We start from the raw sequence: 23,658 nt of genomic DNA, 5'->3' as shown, positions 1-23,658 counted from the left end.
AGTCAACACACAACATACACAAGCATCAAGCATAAATAGACAGTAACATGTCGTACAGACACCCACACACACACATCGAGAGACATTTAAAACTACCACACATTCACCCATTCTCAACCTTATCTTGATAAAAATCATCATTACTGATTCTCATTATAAGATGTCACAATTTCTGTCTCATTGGTCGGTTATGGACAGTTCAGAAACCTGCCTACCAGTGACATCATCGATGGGGATTCCAAGCAAATAAAAACAGGTTAGATATCCCGGTTCTAATCGTTCACCACCGTGGCTGCACCGTCTAGCAGCTGTGGCCAAGCTGTTACGTCATACAGGAGAAAACAAGGTACAGTAAACTAACATCACAGACAAACACAAACACACAGACAGACTTCTGCAGTACTCGTTGACAGCTTTACAGTAACGATTCAGTAACGATTCAGTGACATACAGTAAGAGGCATACGTCACTGTGGCGGCATAGGTAGGCTATTTAAAGCAGACGTGTACCGCTGCTTGGAGGAGTATATGCACCTCGTGTCTCGTGGCGTGTCACTGAGGCTGGATCAGTAGAGCGATGGCTAGCACTTACGAGAGGTTCAACTTGCACACCACATCAGAGAGGTTTTATATCGAGGCCTGTGATCGTGGGTCCAATGATGTCCTTATCGTTGACAGGGAGTCGACAGACATCACCCTCACAGTGAGGAGGGACATCCCTCGCGTTGCTGCGGTGCGGCCGATATGTGGCATCATGGGGACCATTCGCTTGTTAGCAGGCATGTACCTCGTTGTCATCACAAAGAAGAAGAAGGTGGGCGATCTCCTGGGACATGATGTGTGGAAAGCCCTGGACTTCGATGTTGTTTCTTACGCGAAGACAGTGCGACACCTGACGGACGACCAGATGGAAGTCAATAAGTTGCTTCTGACCATGATCAACAACGTCCTTCATACAGACAGCTTATATTTTGCCACAGACTATGACCTGACCCACACTCTGCAGCGCCAGGCCAACGCCAGGCCAGAATTCCAGGAAATGAGCCTGTTGGAGAGGGCAGACCAGCGGTTTGTGTGGAACGGTCATCTTCTGAGAGAGTTTCTCGCGCGGCCGGAGTTGCACAGGTTTGCCTATCCGGTTATGCAAGGCTTCGTCGTCACCAAGGCGTGCTGCATCAATGGGAAGGTCTTTGAATGGAACATCATCTCTAGGAGGAGCTGTTTCAGAGCCGGGGTTCGTTACTACGTCCGAGGCATTGATTCAGAGGGCCACGCTGCTAACTTTGTGGAAACGGAACAGATTGTGCGCTACCACAGAAGTAAGGCTTCATTTGTACAGACTCGAGGTTCTATCCCATTATATTGGTCCCAAAGGCCCAACCTCAAGTACAAGCCAAAACCGGAGATTAGCAACACAGTAAATCATCTGGACGGACTACAGAGGCATTTTGACTCCCAGATCATTCTCTATGGAAAACAAGTGATTTTAAACCTGATAGACCATGACGGCTTAGAGAAGCCCCTGGAGCTGGCCTACAGGACCGTGACCAGCTTGGCCAACGGCATGATCAAGTACGTCGCGTTTGACTTCCACAAGGAGTGCAGTCGCATGAGGTGGCACCGCCTGGAGAACCTGGTGGGCATGGTGGCACCGATGCAGGACGAATTCGGGTACCTCCTGGTCGACGCCGACGGGAAGGTGCTGCTTCGGCAGGAGGGAATCTTCCGCAGCAGCTGCATGGACTGCCTGGACCGAACCAACGTCATCCAGAGCCTGCTGGCCCGCCGCTCGCTGCAGTCACAGCTCCAGAGGATGGGAGTCCTCCACGCGGGACAGCAGATCGAAGACCAGGCGGAGTTCGAAAAGATCTTCAGGAACGCGTGGGCTGACAATGCAAACGAGTGTGCCAAGCAGTACGCGGGCACGGGAGCCTTGAAGACAGACTTCATAAGAACAGGGAGGAGGACGCGCTGGGGGCTGCTGACGGACGGATGGACCTCGGTGATGAGATACTGCAAGAACAACTTCTCCGACGGGTTCAGACAGGACTCCATCGACCTGTTCCTCGGCAACTACACCGTGGACGAGGCGGATCTGACCACGCCCCTGAGTGACACCAGAGGCCGGACGTTTCTCTCGTTGCCCATCCTGGTGGTAGCCTTCTCCATGTTCAATGTCAGCCTGCTCACGTCCGGCGATACATGGACCGAGACCCTGCCCCACGCCCTGTTCTGGGGCACGGCCAGCGTGCTGAGCGCCGGGAACATCCTGTGCAATGGTGGAATCGTAGACGTTCCCCAGTTGGTGCAGAACGGGAAGAGGAAGGACACATGAAACATGTATACACGTGTGTGTACAACTGTTATACATACAATATATATGTTACAGTTAGATTGGGTAACTCAGTTAGATCGTGGTAAGAGCGCTCGATTTGTCGTTCACCACACACCCCTAACACCACCTGGATCAATTCACTTTGATAGTCTCTTATCAGCGCACCTGTGTAATTCTGCATAATCCCCATGAGATGGCGACAACAGCCATTCACTTGTGTAGTCGTTGACGTCACTCGTTTGCGACCCCTCTCTTTGTTTATCAGCTACTAGCTAGCTCAGCTGTGTTTAGCCATTACTGTAGCTTACTATGCCTAACTCTAACCCTAACCTTAACCTCATTAAAAATATGCCTAACCCTAACCCTAACCTCCGTGGGGTGTGGCGCTATCATTCCTGCCGACGCTACGTTGTCTTGTCGTTGTTGTGGATCAAAGCGACCGCTTGTTCCGTCCCGCGCCGCACGACGAGCGCTCCGGTTCTCGATCTAACTGTTTCTCGATCTAGCGGTGACATATACATGTAGCAGAGTGACTCACTGCCTCAGCCTGATGGCCTCAAAGGTCAAATATCCCATCCCCATTACATATACTTTATATCTGTACTGTTCTGTTAAGTGTGTGCGTATATGGAAAGCATCTGGGCCCTGTGGACCAGTATTTGCGAGGGAAATAAGCAACCAGAGAACCAACACTGTCTCACCCCCAAAAGTCATATAGTGACTTATTGACCAAACATCAACATGTCACTTGAAGGGTGAGCAGAAAAAGTAACAATATGCCTTTTCGGACTCCAGCACTCCAGGAAAGGGGAAGTACATTTTTTGACGGTCCGTCGTTAAAACGACTAAGAATGGAATTGAGCAACGAGAGGCACCGCAGAGCAAGTCGCCGTGCCGAACGCTGCAATGCCTGTCTGAGCCTCCTCAGCCGCAAATCAGATATTCCCGAGTGAGGACGTTCCGAAAGGCATCCATTATTGTCACAAGTCACATGTTGACGTTTGCTCAATAAGTCACTATCTGGGGGAGGGGTGAGACAGTCTTATGAAAACAAGCCCAAAAGAAGTGACTTGGCTATGACTAGGCTATGGCTATTTGGAGACAGCCAATCTACAATCTCAAACATAGAGTGTGTTGTCTAACCTCCGTGTAATGTCAAGGCATTAGTAGTTCAAAAATCAGTCAGCTCCATATATGGTCACAAAAGTGGGCATGGCCGTATAATCGTATATGTGTGCAGACTAGTTGCTCCCCTGCTGATAGGTCAATTAATAATGTAGTAATAACATTATTAATTGACCAGTCAGCTCCATATTCAGTACTATCACATCATTAGCCTATAATTTAACTTAAATAACAAAACAAAAGCAAAAAGGATAGAATGGTTACAATACAATACAATACAATACAATATCCCTGAAGCATCAGTCTCTGCCGGTTTCTCCAAGCAAAAACCCTTACTAATTCCTCCATATCCAAGCTACTTTTCACTGGCCAATAATAGGCCACCTAACCCTCTTTCACAATCTATACATTCCATTCATGCTGACAAGAATAGGCCTATAGTCTTCTTTTTTTTTGTGCTCGAGATTCAACTTAATACTGGTTTCTGCAGGTAATAGCTATTTATCCAATGGGAAAAATAGTACACAAAAGAATAAAAATACTTTGTTGTGATTGGTTGTGGAGGTCAGTCTGTTGCCCACCCTCAAAGTGTACAGAAATTATGCCAGTGGTGAGCGAACCTACTTGTGCGCTCTGCTTGCGCACAAGTAGGCCACGGCCATGTATGGCCAACTTGTGCGCAAGACGCAAGTTGGCACCTCAACAGAGTGTGCAGTTCTAGTTATTTCTGTGGTAATAATGCACACGCTCCAGTGCTATTTGTGAACTTGAAACCGGTACTTGTGCAATGAAAATGGTAATAAAATAAAAATGAATTATTAGACCCCAGAGGGCATATGTTTTTCTGAAAACCGATAAAAGCATGAAATGAGGACAAAATGAGGTTGCTGAATGCATAATGTCCAATTTGTGTTCCGTTGTAGCTACGAAGCCAGCCAGAGAGGTTGGTTGGAACATGGCGCAACCTGCACACTTTGTTTTGAAACCCCAAACCGCTGCACAGCTGCATCTGATTGTAGTTCCCATTCTCCCCATTTTTCAGTGTGACTTTTAGGGGGGGGAACTGAAGACACTTTAAAGCTCAAAGATCAGAACACAGCAGGCTGTAAAAACCATTCAGTGGTGGTGAGAAGAAGAACACACTGATCTCAAGTTTTAATAATCCGACTGTGTGTGTGTTCGTTTGCGTGTATGCGTGTATTTTATGTCAGTGTTTCTCAACCTCTTCAGGCCGCGACCCCCAAAATAATCACATTTTAACTGGGGACCCCCGCACCAAGAGTTGAGGCATTACATTTTGTATAACACGGTTCTATTGTGAAAATAGCAGATCTACATGCACACAACGCCTGGCATTGCGAGGCGTTGTGTGCATGTAGATCTGCTATTTTCACAATTTCTGCCTCTAATATTTGACAATTTGGCCAGTGTTTAATTTGTCGTTTTAGAGGTATTAAAAAGTCCTTAAATTGTCACTTTTGAAATGTGCAGATACCATCTATTCACTTAAAACTGGTTTGTTTACTGTTGAATGAGAAAACAATGTTTCATATCAAGTTAATCATCTGGGGACCCCCCAAAATAATTTGGGGACCCCTCTGGGGGTCCCGACCAACAGGTTGAGAACCACTGTTTTATGTGCACGTGCTTGTGTGTACATAATGTATGCTGTGACCGTGTGCTGTGCATGCAGTTCATGTTGATCCAGACAGTGATATTTATTGACTCTCGCTGAGCAGCCCCTCCTCCAACCTATATACTGGTAGATATATAACCCAGTGATTCTCAACCTGTGGGTCCCCAGATGACTAGCTTACTGTAATGTGCAACATTGTTTCCTCACTCAACTGTAAAAAACAACAACAACATAAGTGTATACGGGGTATCTGCACATTTGTAAAGTTACTTTACTTTTTAATACCAATTAGCCAAATTGTCAAATGTTACTTAAGAAAGAGGCAAACGTTGTGAAAATAGCAGCACTGCTGAGCATGGAAAAGTCGCCATTACAACGTAAAACACAGTGAACGGGTACAATTGCATCTCTCCTGAATATGCCAAGTGAAGCGTAAATCCCTGAAAAGGCTGAAACCAACAGGTGCTTGGTTAATATTACAGTTAATCGTCATGCCATAGACAGGAATGATCCCGAACCAAGGCTTGAAATGAAGTCTCTTCTCTTCCAGCACTTGTTGTTAAAGATGCGAGTGTCTGGGGGCAGAAAACAGTGTTTAGAGAGGTCAAAGAAATGTTTATTGTGGAAAAATGTCAAAATCTGGCTTTAGCCTTCTAGAAGTCTAACGGGGATGGTAGTAAAGACGGTTTCAATCAACAGGCAGGTCACAAGGTTGGGAGACGATGGCGAGACTTGACGTTGCGAGGTCTCTGGCGGTTTGAAGTGGCGAGGGGTCGAGGTCACAGTTCAGCTCCGAAGGTCAAGTTCAAGTTCTGTTAAAAATAATAATATGGTCATTTTGCTTTCGTTGTGGTGGTCTATTGTCCTCATTCAACCACATTAACCCTGTCCTCCCTTATTTGGGGAAAGGTTTCCACCCCCAAAAATAGTGAAAGCAACATCTACAAACAAATTCAAAGGGACCAGGTTGTGAGCTTGTAGATCGGTTATTTTCACGGTTTTGTCATGTGATAAAGTACATTAGGGCTTAAGTGTTTACAGTAAATGTCTGAAGAGAAGATGTATACTTGATGAGTGTGGGATATTCCTTCATGTGAATTTCTGACATCACAATGATGATGCAAATGAATGGCCAAGACATAATTCAGTTGCACTAACCTGTTCTAACATTACAATGATGCAAATACATAGCCAAGACAGAATTAATTTGCACTAACCTGTTCTAACCTTACAATGATGCAAATACATAGCAAGACAGAATTCATTTGTACTGACCTGTTCTAACATTACAATGATGCAAATACATAGCCAAGACAGAATTCATTTGTACTGACCTGTTCTGACATCACAATGATGACTCGACCAGCACAGCGTGAGCGTTCTCAACGGGCCTGACAATTAAGGCCTCTGCCCTGTTAGGACCAGGCCTTAATTTTCAGGCAGAGGCATACATTTTACGCCCTAAAAACGTCAATATTAAGTCCATATATGGGAATTCCCAGATGAAAATCCACACATCCCTTTTATGCCCATATATGGAAATCCCTGATGTCATCAATATTAAGCCCATATCCGGGAAAGCCCATATATGGACATATCCCATATCGGGGAATGCCCATATGGACATATTGTGTTAATCTCATGTGGTCTATGACGTCAAACATCTATGATGTCAGGCGTTAGTCATCTCCATATTTGGGACAATATTGCCACATTTTGTCCAACTTAAACAATCAGCCAGGTCTGTGACTTTTTTTGGTCAAAGTTGATCCCATGCCAAAGTGCCAGCGCTCTCCCAGCAGCCTGCTGTCACCCAGGCGGATGCATGCCCTTTAGGGCAAGGTCACTTCTCGCCCTTTGGGCGTCTTACTAGTTTTACACTCTCGAGTTAAATATCTATAAAGGTCCATTTGGTTACCACTCTCCATCATTTAGCTGGGGACCACCTGGAATCCCTTCAAGGACCACTGTTTGAAAACCACTGCTACAGTTCTCAGACTGTTTAGTCCCATCTCACCCAGAGTTACTACAGGGGGTCCTCCAAATCTTTGTGATAGAAACGTTTTTCCTCCTTTTTTATATTACGTAACACATTTGCTGCATTTTAAAAATCTTTTTTAAGTGCCAGGATGCCCCCAGTATCCATAGACTTCCATGTAATTCATAGTGCACGGATTGTGCACGCCCATGCATAGATCATGGGCGTGCACGCCGTTCACAGCTTTCAAACAAAATAATCCGCTTGGAATTCCGTTCAGGCATTCATGAGATAGCAGCCATTATGTTTTCTTCAAATGTAAACAAACATGGCTGCCATGTTTGAAAGATGGGGTTGGTATGGGGGTCAAACTTGCAATTTCGCGATCATGCCTAGTAGATTGTAGACATGAATCCAAAATGCAATGATGATGATTGTGCTGTCAAACAATGAAACTATATGGAATCTATGAAAAAGTTGTGGGGGTGCTCTTTCTCAACTAAAGGGTCCTTGGCCTGGAAACGTTGAAGACCCCTGGTATAGAGGGTCTGGTTAAACTGATGTGATATTGATAAATTCCAAATATTATCAGTGAAGTATTCTGCGGCACCCCTGTCCCTGGACATGCGTCACAGTACCCTAGGGTGCCACTGCAACCACTGCTATAGGTGTACTGTAGTGTACAACATTGGAAAGACAGTAGCGTCTTGACAGTTTGCAGCTGATGTTGTTAACTTGCATATTACACGTGTGTGTGTGTGTGTGTGTGTGTGTGTGTGTGTGTGTGTGTGTGTGTGTGTGTGTGTGTGTGTGTGACTGTGTGTGTGTGTGTGTGTGTGTGTGTGTGTGTGTGTGTGTGTGTGTGTGTGTGTGTGTGTGTGTGTGTGTGTGTGTGCGTGCGTGTGCGTGTGTGTGTGTGTGTGTGTGTGTGTGTGTGTACTAGGTTTAAATTGCAGTGTTTGTTCTTTGATGTGAGAGAATGAATGACACAGATTAAGCTGTCAGGCCGGGGACTGATAGAGGCCAGATGAGGCAAGATGACAAACCATCCAGGGCCCCTGTGTGGAACTCTTGGGCAGATTGCCAATGCTATACGTTAAAGTGTATTGTGTGTGTGCATGTGTGTGTGTGTGTGTGTGGGTGAGTGTACGTGCGTGTGTGTGACGGAGTGGGGGAGGCATGGTCATAAACACTTACATATGTGAAAGCATGTTGGGAGTGTGTCAATATTTTTCAATTAAGTCTTTATTATTAAGTCTTAACAACAAAGAATGACTGGAATGTAATGCAATGTTTTTCTGTATTATAAGAAGATTGTTTTGTGTGCAGAGGTTTGGTTGTGGGAATAATGGCTTATTTAAAGGACTGCAGCTGAAGCTGATGTTTTCATTCCCAACGGTAGGTAACCATATACTTTCCCACCCGCTAGAAAACATTATACATTCATTTCCCACCACTGCGTGTTTAGTTGTCAATCTGTCCCTTTAAAGGAGTCATTCAGACCAAAACACATACAGGGTTAAATCTGCCTTTCATGATACCCCTTCATACCTGCTTTCTTTAGTCGATTTCTTTCATAGCTGCCCCTGTTGCTAGATTTCGGCTGTGGATACAGTGGATTGTGGATTACTAACTTTGAAGCTAAAGAAATAACCGCACTAGCCTAAGGACAATCCACTGTGTTAGTTATGAGAGAGCCTGCGAAATCTAGCAACAGGGGCAGCCGAAATCTAGCAACAGGGGCAGCCGAAATCTAGCAACAGGGGCAGCTATGAAAAAAATCGACTAAAGCAGGTATGAAGGGTATGATAAAAGGCAAATTTAACCCTATACCGGTATGAGTTTTGGTCTGAATGACTCCTTTAATCGACACTGTGTCCTGTAGCTTTTTTATTTATATCTGTCAATCTGCAACCATTATGTCATTAAATATTGTGCTCCGTTTCTATTTCAACACATTAAAATCCTCAGGCTATTTGTTTGTCCATTTCCCTGTTTTTCTATATAAGTGGCTTTCAACCAGTGGTCCGGGGACCACCAGTGGTCCTTGAACGGGTTCCAGGTGGTCCCCAGCTAAATGATGGAGAGTTGATAACCAAATGGACCCTTATCGATCTTTAACTCTTGAGAGTGTAAAATTAATATTACGCTCTCAAACATCTGCATTACTTAATACTGAAGTCTACACCAGGGGTCTTCAACAGGGGGTCCGGGACCCCTATGGGGTCCCCAGAGTTACTACAGGGGGTCCTCCAAATCTTTGAGTGATAGAAACTTTTTTCTCCTTTTTTATATTAACCACTTGAACTCTTGCGTCCATATTCTGAGAACTTTTGCCAAAAATAGCAGATCTACAAGCTCACAACGCCTTGCGCTGCGAGGCGTTTGAGCTTGTAAATCAGCTATTTTCGGCAAAGAGCTTGGTGTAGAGGGGGAAAAGAGCAGACTAAGTACAGAGTGAAAGGTCAAATGTATTAAGTATTGATGGTTCAAGTGGTTAAATATTTTAAAACACAGATTGACATGAATCCAAAATACACTGATAGTGCTGCCAAACAATGAAACTATATGGAATCTATGAAAAGGTTGGGGGGGGGGGGGGTCCCTGCTTCATCTCTATCTCAACTATTAGGGTCCTTGGCCTGAACACGTTGAAGACCCCTGGCCTACACAATTAGAGACTCTAGAAGAATTATAGTTATTTTGGTCAACGTTGGCCTGTTACCTCTACTATAGCATGGAATTGTGGACAAGATCTTATCCAATGATAATATTCTATGTTTTAGGTCTGAGAGGCTAAATGTCATCAAATGGTGGTCTGTGGCTCAAATGCCAGATAAATAATGGTCCTTGTGAAAAGGGTTGAAAACCACTGTTCTATTGAGAAATGTAAATCCTGTGGTAGAGTACAGGAGTATCAAATGGCAAGTCAAAGGTCAATATGTCCCTTAGAGCTCAACATTGGAAATGTGACACTCGCACATGGGACCCGCGGGTTCGAATCCCTGGTGGAAGGACGCGAAAGTTATGGATTGCAGCTTTAATGGACACTCCACAGAGCGCAGGTCTTCGTCAGGCTGGGAGGCCTACCCAGGGCAGGTAAATGTTGAACCCAGTGGCTTCCAATGTAAAATTCTAGTCGTCACTTCCTGACTTGCCTACGTAATTGGTGACGTTTGGAAATCCAGCTCAAACAGGATGTGGGCCAGACGGAGAAGCAAAGTGAAAACAAAACAACAACACGCATGTCGCTTAGAACTACACTACAGGATTCAGCAGGTCACACACTGGACCATTGATAGGAATCGAGGCCGGGTCAATCCTATGTCATTTCATGCTGTTGACACTCGGCAGCCGGCAGCATTTGTTTAGAGTTGTGAACTTAAGGTTTTTGTTTGATCGATGCATGTGTGTGCGACTGTGTGCTCCTGCTCAAAAGTCTGGCTGTATGTCGTGGTACTGCGTGCAATGAGCACTACACCACTGCAAATAACACTGAATTGTCCTTAATGATTGGTTGGCGACATTTTATTTCACAAGATTTCTTGTTACTTGGGGCTGGCTGTCGTCTTCTCCCACTTGCTGACGTCGGCCTAGGCAGGGATTGAACGACTCACCTTCCGCATGAAAGGCATATGCTCTAACCACTACACCAACGTTGCACCTCCGAAAATAGACTGAAACCAAGTTTTAGAACCAATAACCGACTTCAAGATACCTAACCCGGACCCTATCCCAAACCCAGGGTGGCCGCGGAGCGGGTCTGGCACCTTTGGATGCGCCTCACCAGCCTGGAATCCAACGAGTCGTCCCGGTAGGACTAACCATTTGGGCGTTATCGCTGCTGGAATCCATTTTGGAGTTCTTGTTGTACAGTATATAGCAACAAAAAGAAAAGGAGCATGAATGTGAACATTTTAAGGTTTTCAGAAAACTTGGGTCAGGATTTAGATGGGGTATATATCTACAAGCACCGGCCAGCGAAAGCGGCCTGTGTCCGCGCTGAGGAGTGCTGTTAACGGCCACTTGTGGGCAGAATAGTTACAGCGTTGGAGATCCAGAGTGTGGAATCTGTGACCGCCCCTCCAGAGTGCAGAATCACGTGAATCTAATTCTCAAGTAAAGTACAGATAGGCTACTCAAAATCAGTACTTAAAGCTATACTGTGTAAGATGCTCAACTAGTGGTCATTAGCCCTATAGCAAACCGCGGTCGCGTCCGCGTCTTTCGGCCGTTTTTCGTACCTTCACACCCCCGCGTCTGCCTCCACCTCACCGAGAGCTATCTTTAGAGGGGTCCCTGGTTCCTGTGCGTTCAGGCATTCCGGAGAAACGGACTCCTTCACCCTGCCTGGTAGGCGAGATTACCTTTTGAGTATAGAGACACACGGGCGACTACAAATATGGCGACCCCATTTCAAGATGCGCTGTGATTGGCCGGCAGTGTATAACCCTTGCTGTGATTGGCCGGTAGTGTGATGACGTAATTTTGCCGGGAAATCCCGCCCCTGTCACGGCTAAGTAGAAAACATATAAAGAGAAGGCTTCAGAAGCTGAAAATAACGGAGTGGGGGTTCTAAAACTTTAGCGATTTAACAGTTAGGACAATTTTAAGATTTGTTTTATAAAAAAAGTTACATGGTATAACTTTAAGAACAGCACTCAAGTACATTTACTCTGATACTGTCCAACATAGGTGAGTAATGACATCATGTTCTCCACACAAGCATGTATGAGCTAACCTGACTTTCGCCAGATGGTGGCAGCATTGCGTTGCATTGCTTTACCATCTGGGCTCGGTCCGGCAGAGTTGATAACACTCGTAAAGTCCCGGGCCGGACCAATCAGCGGCAGCTATGGGCGGGCTCTGAGCGGCTCTGAGCCAATAGAGTCTGATTGCAGACCACGTGGAAACCCAGGAGGCAGATTCTGGGTGCAACGTCATGCAGACAGGCCAATATGAGTGGTTGGAGTTGGCACTCCCAGACTGTGACAGAGAGACGGCCATATCCAATCACCTGCTATAGAATTTGAAAAAATGGCCCGCCCCTTACATCGGTTCTGCCGGAGCGAGCCCAGATGGTAAGCAATGCAACGCAATGCTGTCACCATCTGGCGAAAGTCAGGTTATGTATGAGCAGCCTGCATGGGCAATCACTGAAGATTATAGGGGTGAAGGAGTGTGTGTGTGTGTGTGTGTGTGTGTGTGTGTGTGTGTGTGTGTGTGTGTGTGTGTGTGTGTGTGTGTGAGAGAGTGTGTGTGTGTGTGTGTGTGTGGGGAGGGGAGGGGAGGGGGGGGGGGGGGGGGTCCCTGGTTCATTTGACCTTGACTACCTGACCCCGGCCTCCATTAAGGAGAGAGAGGAGCAATTAGAGAGCCTGTCATGGGGCAGGTAGGAGATCTCTGTGACCTTTGCCTGGCTGGTATTTGACCTCTCACAGTTGGGGGGCTACAATGAACACACCTCCAGGACACTGAGGGAATGTTACTGGAATATTTCCAATTTTCATCTATTTAACTTTTTTTACTTTTACTTCTACTCCACTACATGTTAGAGGCAAATACTCAGCTTTTACTCCACTACAATTATTTGAAAACTTTATTAGTCACTTGTTACTTTGTAGATTCTGATTATTATTACAAAACCACTTCAGAAACCACAATAGAGTCCTATTTTGGCCATTTGGAAATAGCCGATCTACAAGCTCACAACGCATCTCTCTGAGCTTGTAGATCTGCTATTTTTCAAAGGATTTTTTATACATTTGAAACCCCGTGAAATGGGACCTTCAGCATAATGAGTACTTTTACTTTTGGTACCTTAAGGACATTGGGGGCCTACTTTTACTCAAGTAAATTTTGAATACCAAACTTTACTTGTAACAGACTATTTCTACAATAGGGATACTTTTACTTGATTAAAACATGTGAGTACTTCGATCTTAGTGTTAATTTTGCTCTGAAACATTTAAGTACTTCCAACCAGGCATTGCTTTTGGTCATGTCATTATAAATACTAGCCCTTACCCGTTCAAAGATATGAGCTCCAAAATGATGTGCAGTGTGTGTGTGTGTGTGTGTGTGTGTGGGTTTGTGTGTGATTGTGCATGGCCTGAACAACAGCGCCCCTCCCTTAACATGTGTGGTCACAAAAGGTACTGTAGGCTAAATAGATATAGATACACCATAAAAATGCTAATATACAGCATACGATTTGTGAAAGTGACAAACGGGCTTCACAGTTATGTCAGGTGTGTTCATATGCTGATGGTGATGCGATTTCAGATCAATTGCTCCAGCCACCGAGGAGAAACGCTGTGACAGACAGACAGACAGACACTCACTCACTCACTCACTCACTCACTCACTCACTCAGACATTCGCAAAATTATAGTATAGATGGTATAATGGTATTTCTGTGATTTCTGTGATGGCTGAGTGGTTAGTGTCCATACCTAGGACTCTGGAGACCCCAGAGGTCGCAGGTACGATTCCCCGCTCCAGCTATCACTGCTCCCCCCCTCGCGCTCCTTGTGGGCTGCACTGGGTTCACCTGGTAGTGGGGGAGCCAATCAAGTGATTCTGCTGGTTGTAATTTTGGAATGATAATTGTTGGAGACATGTATATCTTCATTCTTGGGGTGCTCACAATGCCAAAAAAACATGTCTTCAATTTTTCTTTTTGGGTTTAGCATGTGTAATTAGCATAATTAGCCAATTAATTGCCAAAAACGGGAAATGGCAATAACTTTGCTTCTAGGTAACTTATAAAGGTGATCTAAGAGTCTAAGTCCATGTTTGTGAGGTCCAGAAATCCATATGTTACCATTGTGAAGTCATACAACCTTTCATAATTAGCATAATCAGCTTAAATTATGCAAAAACAAGTTGAAAATCAGGAAATCGTTTCATTTTTCACATTTAGCTGACTTTGGAGAGATAATCTGAGACTCTTATTGACTAATTGAGTATGTTTACAAGTCCAGAAATTCCTATCCTGATGTAAGTAAATGCAACCTTTTGTCATTAGTATAATCTGCATACATGATTTATTAATTAGTCGGAAAGTAGGAAATTACCTGTTTCTTTTTCTGTTAGGATATCCATAGATTAATTCTTGTCATAATTAGTCAAGCAACTGTGCTTCAGCTGTGAGGGATCACAGCTGATAAAGCTAATCATAGTTATTGAAAACACCTGAATGATGCTGCTTGGACACATCACAATCGCATCATGAAGGTCACTGGAGGCTTTGTGGGCATTACTCAGAATGCTAGTGCTAGGGAAAGGTTCTTCTCTGGTCGCACCAGAGCTGAGTAGACTTGCTGAAGAAGCATGCCAGATGGCTGGCACACAAACAAAAGGAAACAAAAGGAAAACCATGACTTGTCCATTGCTGTCTGGACAAGGCAGGAAAAGAATGTACTTCGATTGAAGCATGTGATCAAGTCATCTTTGAATCCTCTAACATATGATGGCAAAGACCTACCCAATATCATCACAAAAGTTGTGATGCCACTGTTGTGTATTTTGAGGCAAATTAGACTGAAAATGAGAGTGCAAATCCATGCATATTTCTAAGTCTTTTCTGGAGAAGAAGTGGTCGAGAAAACTCAGAGAGACAGTCAAAAAGAGGTTCTTCCGTAGATTTATTTTAAAGGTGGGTTCCCAGTGTGGAGCTCTCACTCAAGCAGCCTGTCGGCCTGCCCAAGAAGCTCTGTCTGACAACAATTTCAAGTCATCTTTATACTCAGTACATGCATACAGAAACAGGGTGGGTCAGTCTGGTCACCAGTTGCTCACTGGAGGTGTCGGTTCCTCTCAGACTGCCTAAATAGATTAAATCAACATAGTCCATTGTCTTAAGAAAGCCCTGCATAGTAAGTAGGTTTACCAAACACTGTTAAACAAAAGAGGTGCTATCTCAGCATCTCTCTAGCAGAAGACCAATGAATTCACGTTGGTTCTCACAGACATACTGTCTCCATAGTAGAGTGACAACATATGACATAAGAAATATTGGGTAATTAATATTGCCAGATTCACATCACCACCCCACGTGGAGAAAGATGTATGCAGCCAAGACGAAAGTGAAGTAAGTGTCTGGGCCAAAAATGAAGTCAGTGTCTGGGCCAGAATGAAAAAGGTTCAACTGAAGATGTGGAAGAGTGCAGGAAAAGTTGTGAAACACAAGCTCGCTGACCAGGTGGTGGAATTGAAGGATGACAGGTCATTGTTTGCTCGAATGCTGATTGTTGCTCAATCACGGTCAGAGATCAACCTCAAAGAAGCCATTGGCCAGCACGAGTTCACTGCCAAACCACATGCTCTCTCCACAGTGACTGGTGAGCTTCGGCCCTACACAGACAAGAGCAAGCTCATGACCATTATCAAGGAGCTGCAGAATGAGAAGAGGACTGGTGACGTTGGTGTTGATCAGCAACCACAGAGTGCTGCCACTGACCGTTGTCCCCTGCCATCTAAGAGTGTAAGTGTCATAGATGGAATGGCATTGGTAGAGGCAATGGGCAAGCCATCATGGATCAAGATATGTTCCCAGTGGGCTGACCACTTCATAGCCATACTGGACAGGAAGACCAAAGAACATAGTGAGACCCATGTAGTATTTGACCGCTATATTGCATCTTCACTGAAGGAGGCCACGCGTATGCGACGCCAGGGTGGCAAGCCCCCTACCACTTATCATGTGGAAGACAACACACCGATAGGGAAGGTGTCTGAAAAACAGTTCTTGTCAGGTATCCACACCAAAGATGAGCTGACTGTCTGCTAAGAAAGCCCTCCAACACTTCCAGGGAAACCCAACGTTTTCATAATCACGTCAAGGCAAGATGTCCACTCAAACTATATCGATGTAAAACATCTCCACAGCTCACAGGAAGAGGCTGACACAAGGATAATCCTGCACAGCCTGGATGCTGTCCGAAGAGGGGCAACACAGCTCTACATTGAGTACCCGGACACTGATGTCTTTGTTCTTGCAATCCGACGGTACAATCAGCTGTGTAAGGACACCTATTTCATCACCGGTGTGGGAAACAAAAAACGTATCATCTCACTGGAGCCAGTAGTGCAGGCACTGGGTGAAACAAGGACTTCAGTCTTACCAGGGTTCCATGCCTTCACTGGAGCTGACCAGACAGGCCATTTTGCTGGAAAGGGAAAGTTAACCTGTTGGCAAGTCCTAAACCGGTGTCCTGTGGAGGTGGTATCTGCATTTGCTACTCTAAGTACTTCAAAAAAGCTCAGTTCTGACACAGAAAAAAAGATTGAAGCATTTGTTTGCCGGTACAAATCTTGTGGATGTTGGTGAACTCAGGTGGAGGTTATTCACAAAGAAACAATTATAAGCAGAGAAGCTGCCACCTACACAAAGAGCATTACATCAAGCCATTGCCCGTGCCCATTACCAGGCAATGGTATGGTATCAGGACCACGTACCTAACCCACAGATGCCACCAGCAACTGAATATGGATGGGAGGCTGAGGGAGATCATCTGGTGCCAGTCACAACACGGGATCCCCCAGCTCCAGCCACCATAACTCAACTGATCAAATGTGGCTGCAAGAAATCCCAGTGCACGTCACATTGTTCTTGTCGATCTCAAAATGTGAACTGCTCCGAGATGTGCATGTGTGTTGACTAAAACAAAGAAATGCAGCAATTTGCTTATTTTCACCTTGTTTTTGCATATTGTATGCTAATTATGCTAATTAGGAAAGGTTGTATGACTTCACAATGGTAACAGATGAGTTTCTGGACCTCACACGCATGGACTTAGACTCTTAGATCACCTTTATAAGTTACCCAGAAGCAAAGTTATTGCTATTTACTGTTTTTGGCAATTAATTGGCTAATTATGCTAATTACACATGCTAAACCCAAAAAGAAAAATTGAAGACATGTTTTTTTGGCATTGTGAGAACCCCAAGAATGAAGATATACATGTCTCCAACAATTATCATTCCAAAATTACAAAAATTGATAGGCTCCTCTACTATGGGTTAAGCTGAAAAAAAGCAGCTGGGTTGGGCTGCGATACCCGAATTTCCCTCGTGGGAGGAGTAGGTAACTATCTATCTATCTATTTCTTTTTGAGCGGTGGTCACACCGTCTCCATAGCGTGGCCGTGTGTGTCTGTGTGTGTGTCTGTCTGTCTGTATGTAGCCTCTGGTGTAGCCTGAGTACCCTGGGTGACCAGAGAGGTGCTGTTGAGTCTAGCCTGCCCTGAGCATCAACTGCAATACACACACACACACACACCCCCACCCCACACACACAGGCCCCCCCCCCCCCCCCACAGGCACCCCTCCCCCCCCCCCCCCCCCCCACGACCACCGCTCAGTTCACACGGGTGTGATTTTAAATAGCTCCCAGCTATTTTTGCCGCAACACACCATCATGTTTAAGTATGAACCAGACACATTTTTCTGTCAGCAAGGTCTTGTGTGATTACTGGTCATGTGTTGAGAATAGCAGTGTGGATTGTGCTGTTTTGGTTTCTTGATACTCTCTCTCACGTGTTGTAAACAAGCGTTTTATTGGCTGTGGGCTGACATCGCATGAGAAACTGCTTTCATAGTAAATAACTCCCAATTGCTACTGACTCAAAGAACATTTCAATGTGTTTTGCGTTTTGAAACTAAAGCAAGCAACCAACGGTTTGCCCGACATGTTTCTTTAAATAGAGTTTATGGCTCACTTTCCCAATTACCACCCTGTTATAATCATGCACCTTGTAGACTTTAAGCTGCAATCTGGAACTTTTTAAAATAAATACAATGCTATTTTAAACAATCTGTATCGTTAATACAACATAACTAGCATAGGCCTATTTGCAGTGGTTGGAGGCGGTCTCTTCCATTGACAAATTTAGACACTGCTGTCATGTAGGACATCTATAATGCCTGACAAGCACTGCCTGGACCCCAATATCTTCCTGACCAAGTTGGGATTCCCTCTTGTGTCAACAGTAGATGTTTGGTTTGAATCCCCAGGTGTTACAGCTGCAATTACCGCTCTTAACTCACATTTATTTCTGAGGCAATGAAAGTTGCAATGTGTTTTGCCTTTTGAAGCTAAAACAAGCAACCAGCGGTTTTGCTAAACAAGCTTCATTAAATAGAGTTTATAGCTAACTTTCCCTTCCAGTTATACGTTTCTAAACACTTAAACTCTGGATACTTCTTTGACCGGAGTCCCCCAAGGGTGTATACTAGGCAGGGCCCCCTCCTTTTTTTCTCTCTACACCCATTTTCGCAAAATGTTTGCCCCCAGAACAGGCACGCTAGGGATTCAAGTGATTAAATAAATAAACCCCAGAAATTGCCGTTTAGAATGATGAAGCAACATGCCATTATGTTCCAAAACAATTCCACATGAATTGTGTAATTACCTTATGTCACGGTTGCTGGTGCAACACCATTTACAGCTTTCTATCATTTTTAGGGATTTTGATTTCAGTGTGCGGGGGCATGCGTACAAGACATACTGTAGACTCATTGTTTTAGTATTTTAGTCTTAGCCTTAGTCAACAGAATTAACACTGCACGACACTAGCGGATCATAACCGATCTATACGTTCACAGCAGGTGTGAGCTTGTAGACCTGCTATTTTCACATGACCAAAATAGGGACGCCAAGTTAAAAGTGATTAATTTGATCTCCCTGCTAGACTGTTTGGAGCTATTAATGGGGGAAGGTAACGCCAGTGTCTCTCCTCCAGAAATATCTCCAGAACCTACATCTGCACATCACTAACAAACATAACCAACCAGCTAACACGCCAAACAAGAGTAACACAATCTCCCATTAAGCTATTCGTGGGGATGTGGCGTACAGCATGCATTTCTACACAGAGAGGGCAATTCTTTCAACATAAGATGAGGCATTCAAGTTCAGGAGAGTTTGCCAATGCAATTCTCTTGAATGCTGCCTTCAGGTATGGCTTGGAAAGGAGGCATTTGCATTTCTTTCGCCATAGTGAAAACGGCATTCATGGTCTGGAGAGGGCACTTTTTACAGACTGTTAAAAGGGCAGGGGCTCAAGCCCCCTTTCATTTCTACGTGTGCACGTGCCTGATATACTGTACCAACCACAGCACTGGAGTGAGACCAACACACAAACAATGACATGTGTGAAGATGAAGGAGAGAGAGACAGAGACAGAGACAGAGAGTTTTATTGCAAAACGAGGGTGTTGGAGCGTGGAGCGGAGCCAATTAACATAAACATAAAGATAGAGATCAGTGAGGGAAAGGGAAAAGATGGAACGGACTATGAATGTTGATAAGACATTCTGTCAAATCTGGAGTGTTCATTTGAAATATATACGTGTATGTGTGTAACTTGAGTACGGTAACTAAGTTCATTTATAGGCCTACTGTTCTTATTTACTGAAGTATTTCACATTTTTACTCCACTACATCTCTGAGACAAATATTGTACTTTTACTCCACTACAATTATATGAAATCTTTACTGGTTACGTTGTAGATTTTGATTATTATTACAACCTATAGCCTACAGACCAGTTCAGCCTTACATTTCTGCCATTTGAAGATAGTCGATCTACAAGCTCACAATGCATCGCATTGTGAGCTTCTAGATCAGCTATTTTAAAAAGATTTGTATACATTTGAAAACTGGTGAAATGGGACATTCTGCATAATGAGTAGGCTACTTCCTACTTTTTGCACTTTAAGTAGCCAGATTTTGATTTGTATTTTTACTTTTAAGTACATTTTCAAATCTGGACGTATACTTGAGTGTATTTACATTGCAATATTGATACTATTACTTGTAATTTTGAGTATTTCGTCCACCACTGATTGTGACTGATAACTGTAACAATATGAATGTGGACATGTAGGATAGCAAGCTGTAGGCCTATGACGTAACAAAGCCTACCTGGTGTGGTATAAGCCATGGTTCACAATCATCACCACAAAATACTGCCTATGAACCACAGCCAACTCTTGTAGAGTTTAACAAATCAACTGGTTATCACATCATTTGTCAGTCAGTACAAATGTAACACACCACTATAGCTACTATAATCACACAGGTCCATCTGGCATTACGTACTAGTTCAGCTTTTTGTCCAGTGGGAAGCAGCAGGCCTGTAAATAATTTGTGTGCAGCTATTTAGGGGAAGCCATCCAATTTTCTGTCCATTCCAATTTTCTGCGTTTATGCTGAGCCGTAAAATGAAGAAACACGATGTTTACAGTGTTTGGAAAGTAAATAACTCTCTCTCTCTCTCTGTGTGTGTGTGTGTGTGTGTGTGTGTGTGTGTGTGTGTGTGTGTGTGTGTGTGTGTGTGTGTGTGTGTGTGTGTGTGTGTGTGTGTGTGTGTGTGTGCGTGCGTGCGTATGCGTTTGTTTCCTGACATGTATGGTGATTGTCAAAAAGGAATTGATATTGGAAGGAACCTATAATGTCAACATTCTGACCATGTGTTTATTATTGACTATACTTGCAGAGGATAATACACTTTGTCAGGCACAGAGGTCATCAATATGTCCGTACGCAACCAGTTTGTCTGTACTCACAAATCCAATATGTGAGAGATCGTCATAATCATATACTGTACCAGGCAGGCTACTGGGGGTGACATGGTTAAAGAAAAACCCAGAACAAATGCAGTATGCAGATCTGTAATGTAGGCATATAGGGCAATTGTTATATGGAACAAGTTACCGATTATGATCACTGAAGCACACAGTAAGGCTAGTTTTAAGAGACTCCTTAAAAGACATTTGACCAATTACCCTAATTTTAGTTTAAATTAACGGACTGTAATGTAATGGATTTTTAATGCTTAGTTGTGTGTTTTTTTTTTTTTTTTTTTGTAAGACTGTACATGTTTTTATTGTGTTGTGTTGTGTTATGTATTGTGTATTGTATTGTTATGTTTTTTGTGGACCCCAGGAAGAGTATAGCTGCTACTTTGGTGGCAGCTAATGGGGATCCGTATGAATAAAGAATAAATAATACGTGGACAAATGTGTCCGTGGACCGGGGCAAAGACTTGGTCTTGTCCGTGGCAAATCTTAGATTTTCTTTTTTACACACCATTATAATGTTTTTATTTGATCATAAAGCCCAATTACTGAATGTCAAGTCTCCAGGTTTTCTTCATTATGAGTCCAGGGGGTCCTTGCAAATAAAACATTTGAGAACCACTAGTACAAGTGGTTCTCAAATGTTTTATTTGCAAGGACCTCCCTAAATAGCTGACCCCCCTTAACAAATGGGCCCGTGTTGGGGTCCATTTGGTTCCATTTGTACACTTCAGGAAGAGAAAAGTCGTCAAAAAAGTAGTTCCGTAATATATTGTCTTGGGCGCACGGCTCCGGCAGACAATGGACTTAGAACAAGGACGCCAGCACTCACTTTATAATGAATTCTTCTTGTTTTATTGAAGGTTTTCCCCCAGCAGACGCAAACAAATGGACATTTCGGCCCAACAGGCCTTCCTCAGTGTGTAACTCTGAGGCTTGTTGGGCCGAAACCTCCATTTGTTTGCGGCTGCTGGGGGGAAAACCTTCAATAAAACAAGAAGAATTCATTCTAAAGTGAGTGCTGGCCTCCTTGTTCTAAGTCCATTTCTCAGTGTTACAGACCTGTTATGGTCATGCAGGGCTAGCTCTTTATGTGTTTCTGATAACATTATTTCCACTCATTTTGTATGTCTGTGGCAAAAATTTAATTTTGACAAAAATGTCCACCACAAGCCACAGTATGTCAAATGCAGAGGGACTGCTCATGCTTTTAAAGCACCCATAAGCACAATTATCTCTGGTCCATAGCGTTAGAAAGGAACTCCTTCTACGCTATGGACCAGAGCTATACTCTCCCCTTATCCCCCGGAGACTGTGGTTTAGTGCAGTGGTTCTCAACCCTTTCAGGCTGTGACCCCCAAAATAATCACATTTTAACTGGGGACCCCCCACCCTGACGAGCACTTTGTAAGTTTGTATAACACGGTTCTATTGTGAAAACAGCAGATGCTCACAAAGCCTCAAAACGCGAGGCGTTGTGAGCATGTAGATCGTATATTTTCACAATTTCTTGCCTCTAATATTTCACAATTCATTTCATTTGTCATTTAAGAGGAATTAAAAAAGTCCTTAAATTGTCACTTGCCACTGTTTTCTGTTGAGTGAGACAAACAATGTTTCACATTAAGCTACCGGTATAATCATCTGGGGACCCCCAAAAATAATTTGGGGACCCTCCCGGGGGTCCCGACCCACAGGTTGAGAACCACTGGTTTAGTGTGACAATGAGGAATGAGCCATGGAATGAAAGTCTCTATAGGTTTGAGAGGGTCTATTTTTGGTCCCTTTCTCGGGTTTCCTTCAAGTAGACTTCAAAGAGACTTGAAACGTGGACTCACTGCGACTGGGAAAACAGGAGAGAAGAAGTAGATAAACTAATTTCCTTCCCCTGCTAGAGGCCCTGGCTTTGTTACTGATCTCACAAGGGAACTGGCACACACACAGTAAAATCCTGAGTCATTTTAACACTCTCTATAACACTGAGAGTGTACAAATGGAACCAAATGGAGTCGGTTCATTTGGTTTAGAGCAGGGGTCTTCATTAGGGGGTCCTCAGAATATGCATGCTGCAGTTGAGGGGGGTGCCAAATCTTTCTGTCATATAGGGACTTTATTTGTTTTATTTTTTACATTAACCACTTGAACCCTCGCATCCCTGAGGGGAAGATACCCGAAAATAGCAGATTTTACAAGCTCACAGCTTAATGGACATTTTCAGCCAAAAGGTTTGGTGGCAGGGGAAGAATAGAGCAGACCAGACCAAGTACAGAGCCAAAGGTCAAGACTCAAGTTTATGAGAAGTATTGAGAGTTTAAGTCACTAAATGTCTGAAAACACACATTTAACAAATCCAATAGGCCTATAGTGCTTCATGTCTTTCTCTCAGCTAAGGTGTCCTTGGCCTGAAAAATGTTGAAGGCCCCTGGTTTAGACTACAGAGAGAGTTGAATACTGTGTATTTTTACTGTGTGCAGTTGGTATGCGCTGCAGCGCCTGTTTCACATTAACATGCACGTTCACTAGCCCTGGCAAATCAGCCTTTCCCGGTACACTCACTGAAACCTCACGGATGAGTCACGAACAGCGCCAGTGTGCCGCTCGGGTGCGTGCTGCTGCCAGATTGGGGAGGGGAGGGGAGGGGGGCACGTTCTCAGTCACCACTGGGCAATTAGTGTTGTTCCAGCCAACGCAACGTGCAAAGATGGGGCGACGTGCGTGCGTGGATAAATAGAGCGCGCTGGGCTGGCTCGTCTCCTGTGCGTAAAAGCGCACCACAGAGAGCGTGGGTGAATGGAGCGCGTCATGATCAGAAACAAACCTTCTGTTCGTCGTAACGGAGTATTGTTATTATTATCCAGTCCACTTGCTCGGTGGTCACACTATTAAGCTCTGGAGGAGTTTGGCTCATCAGCATCGTATATGGAGGAGCGGCCACCGCACGCACGTCATATTGTTTTCTATAGGCTATTGAGCAAAACATTATCGATTATCGCTGATAT

The 23,658-nt window shown here is 44.2% G+C and overlaps 1 protein-coding gene across 1 annotated transcript; it reads left to right on the top strand.

The window, feature by feature from the left end:
• Positions 1-576: 576 nt before the first annotated feature.
• Positions 577-2,334, top strand: LOC308287065 (phosphatidylinositol-3-phosphatase SAC1-B-like; the record flags this gene model as incomplete). The annotated part of the gene is made up of 1 exon (XM_080728186.1): positions 577-2,334. The coding sequence occupies one exon, from the start codon at positions 577-579 to the stop codon at positions 2,332-2,334; it is 1,758 nt and encodes a 585-aa protein (XP_080584312.1).
• Between the last annotated feature and the right edge of the window lie 21,324 nt (positions 2,335-23,658).

This window comes from Nannobrachium achirus (assembly GCF_963921795.1).
Source record: "Nannobrachium achirus genome assembly, chromosome: 6".
Taxonomy (NCBI): Eukaryota; Metazoa; Chordata; class Actinopteri; order Myctophiformes; family Myctophidae; genus Nannobrachium; species Nannobrachium achirus.
The sequence above is the reverse complement of the archived record's forward strand: the minus strand, read 5'-3'. Positions and strand labels throughout refer to the sequence as shown.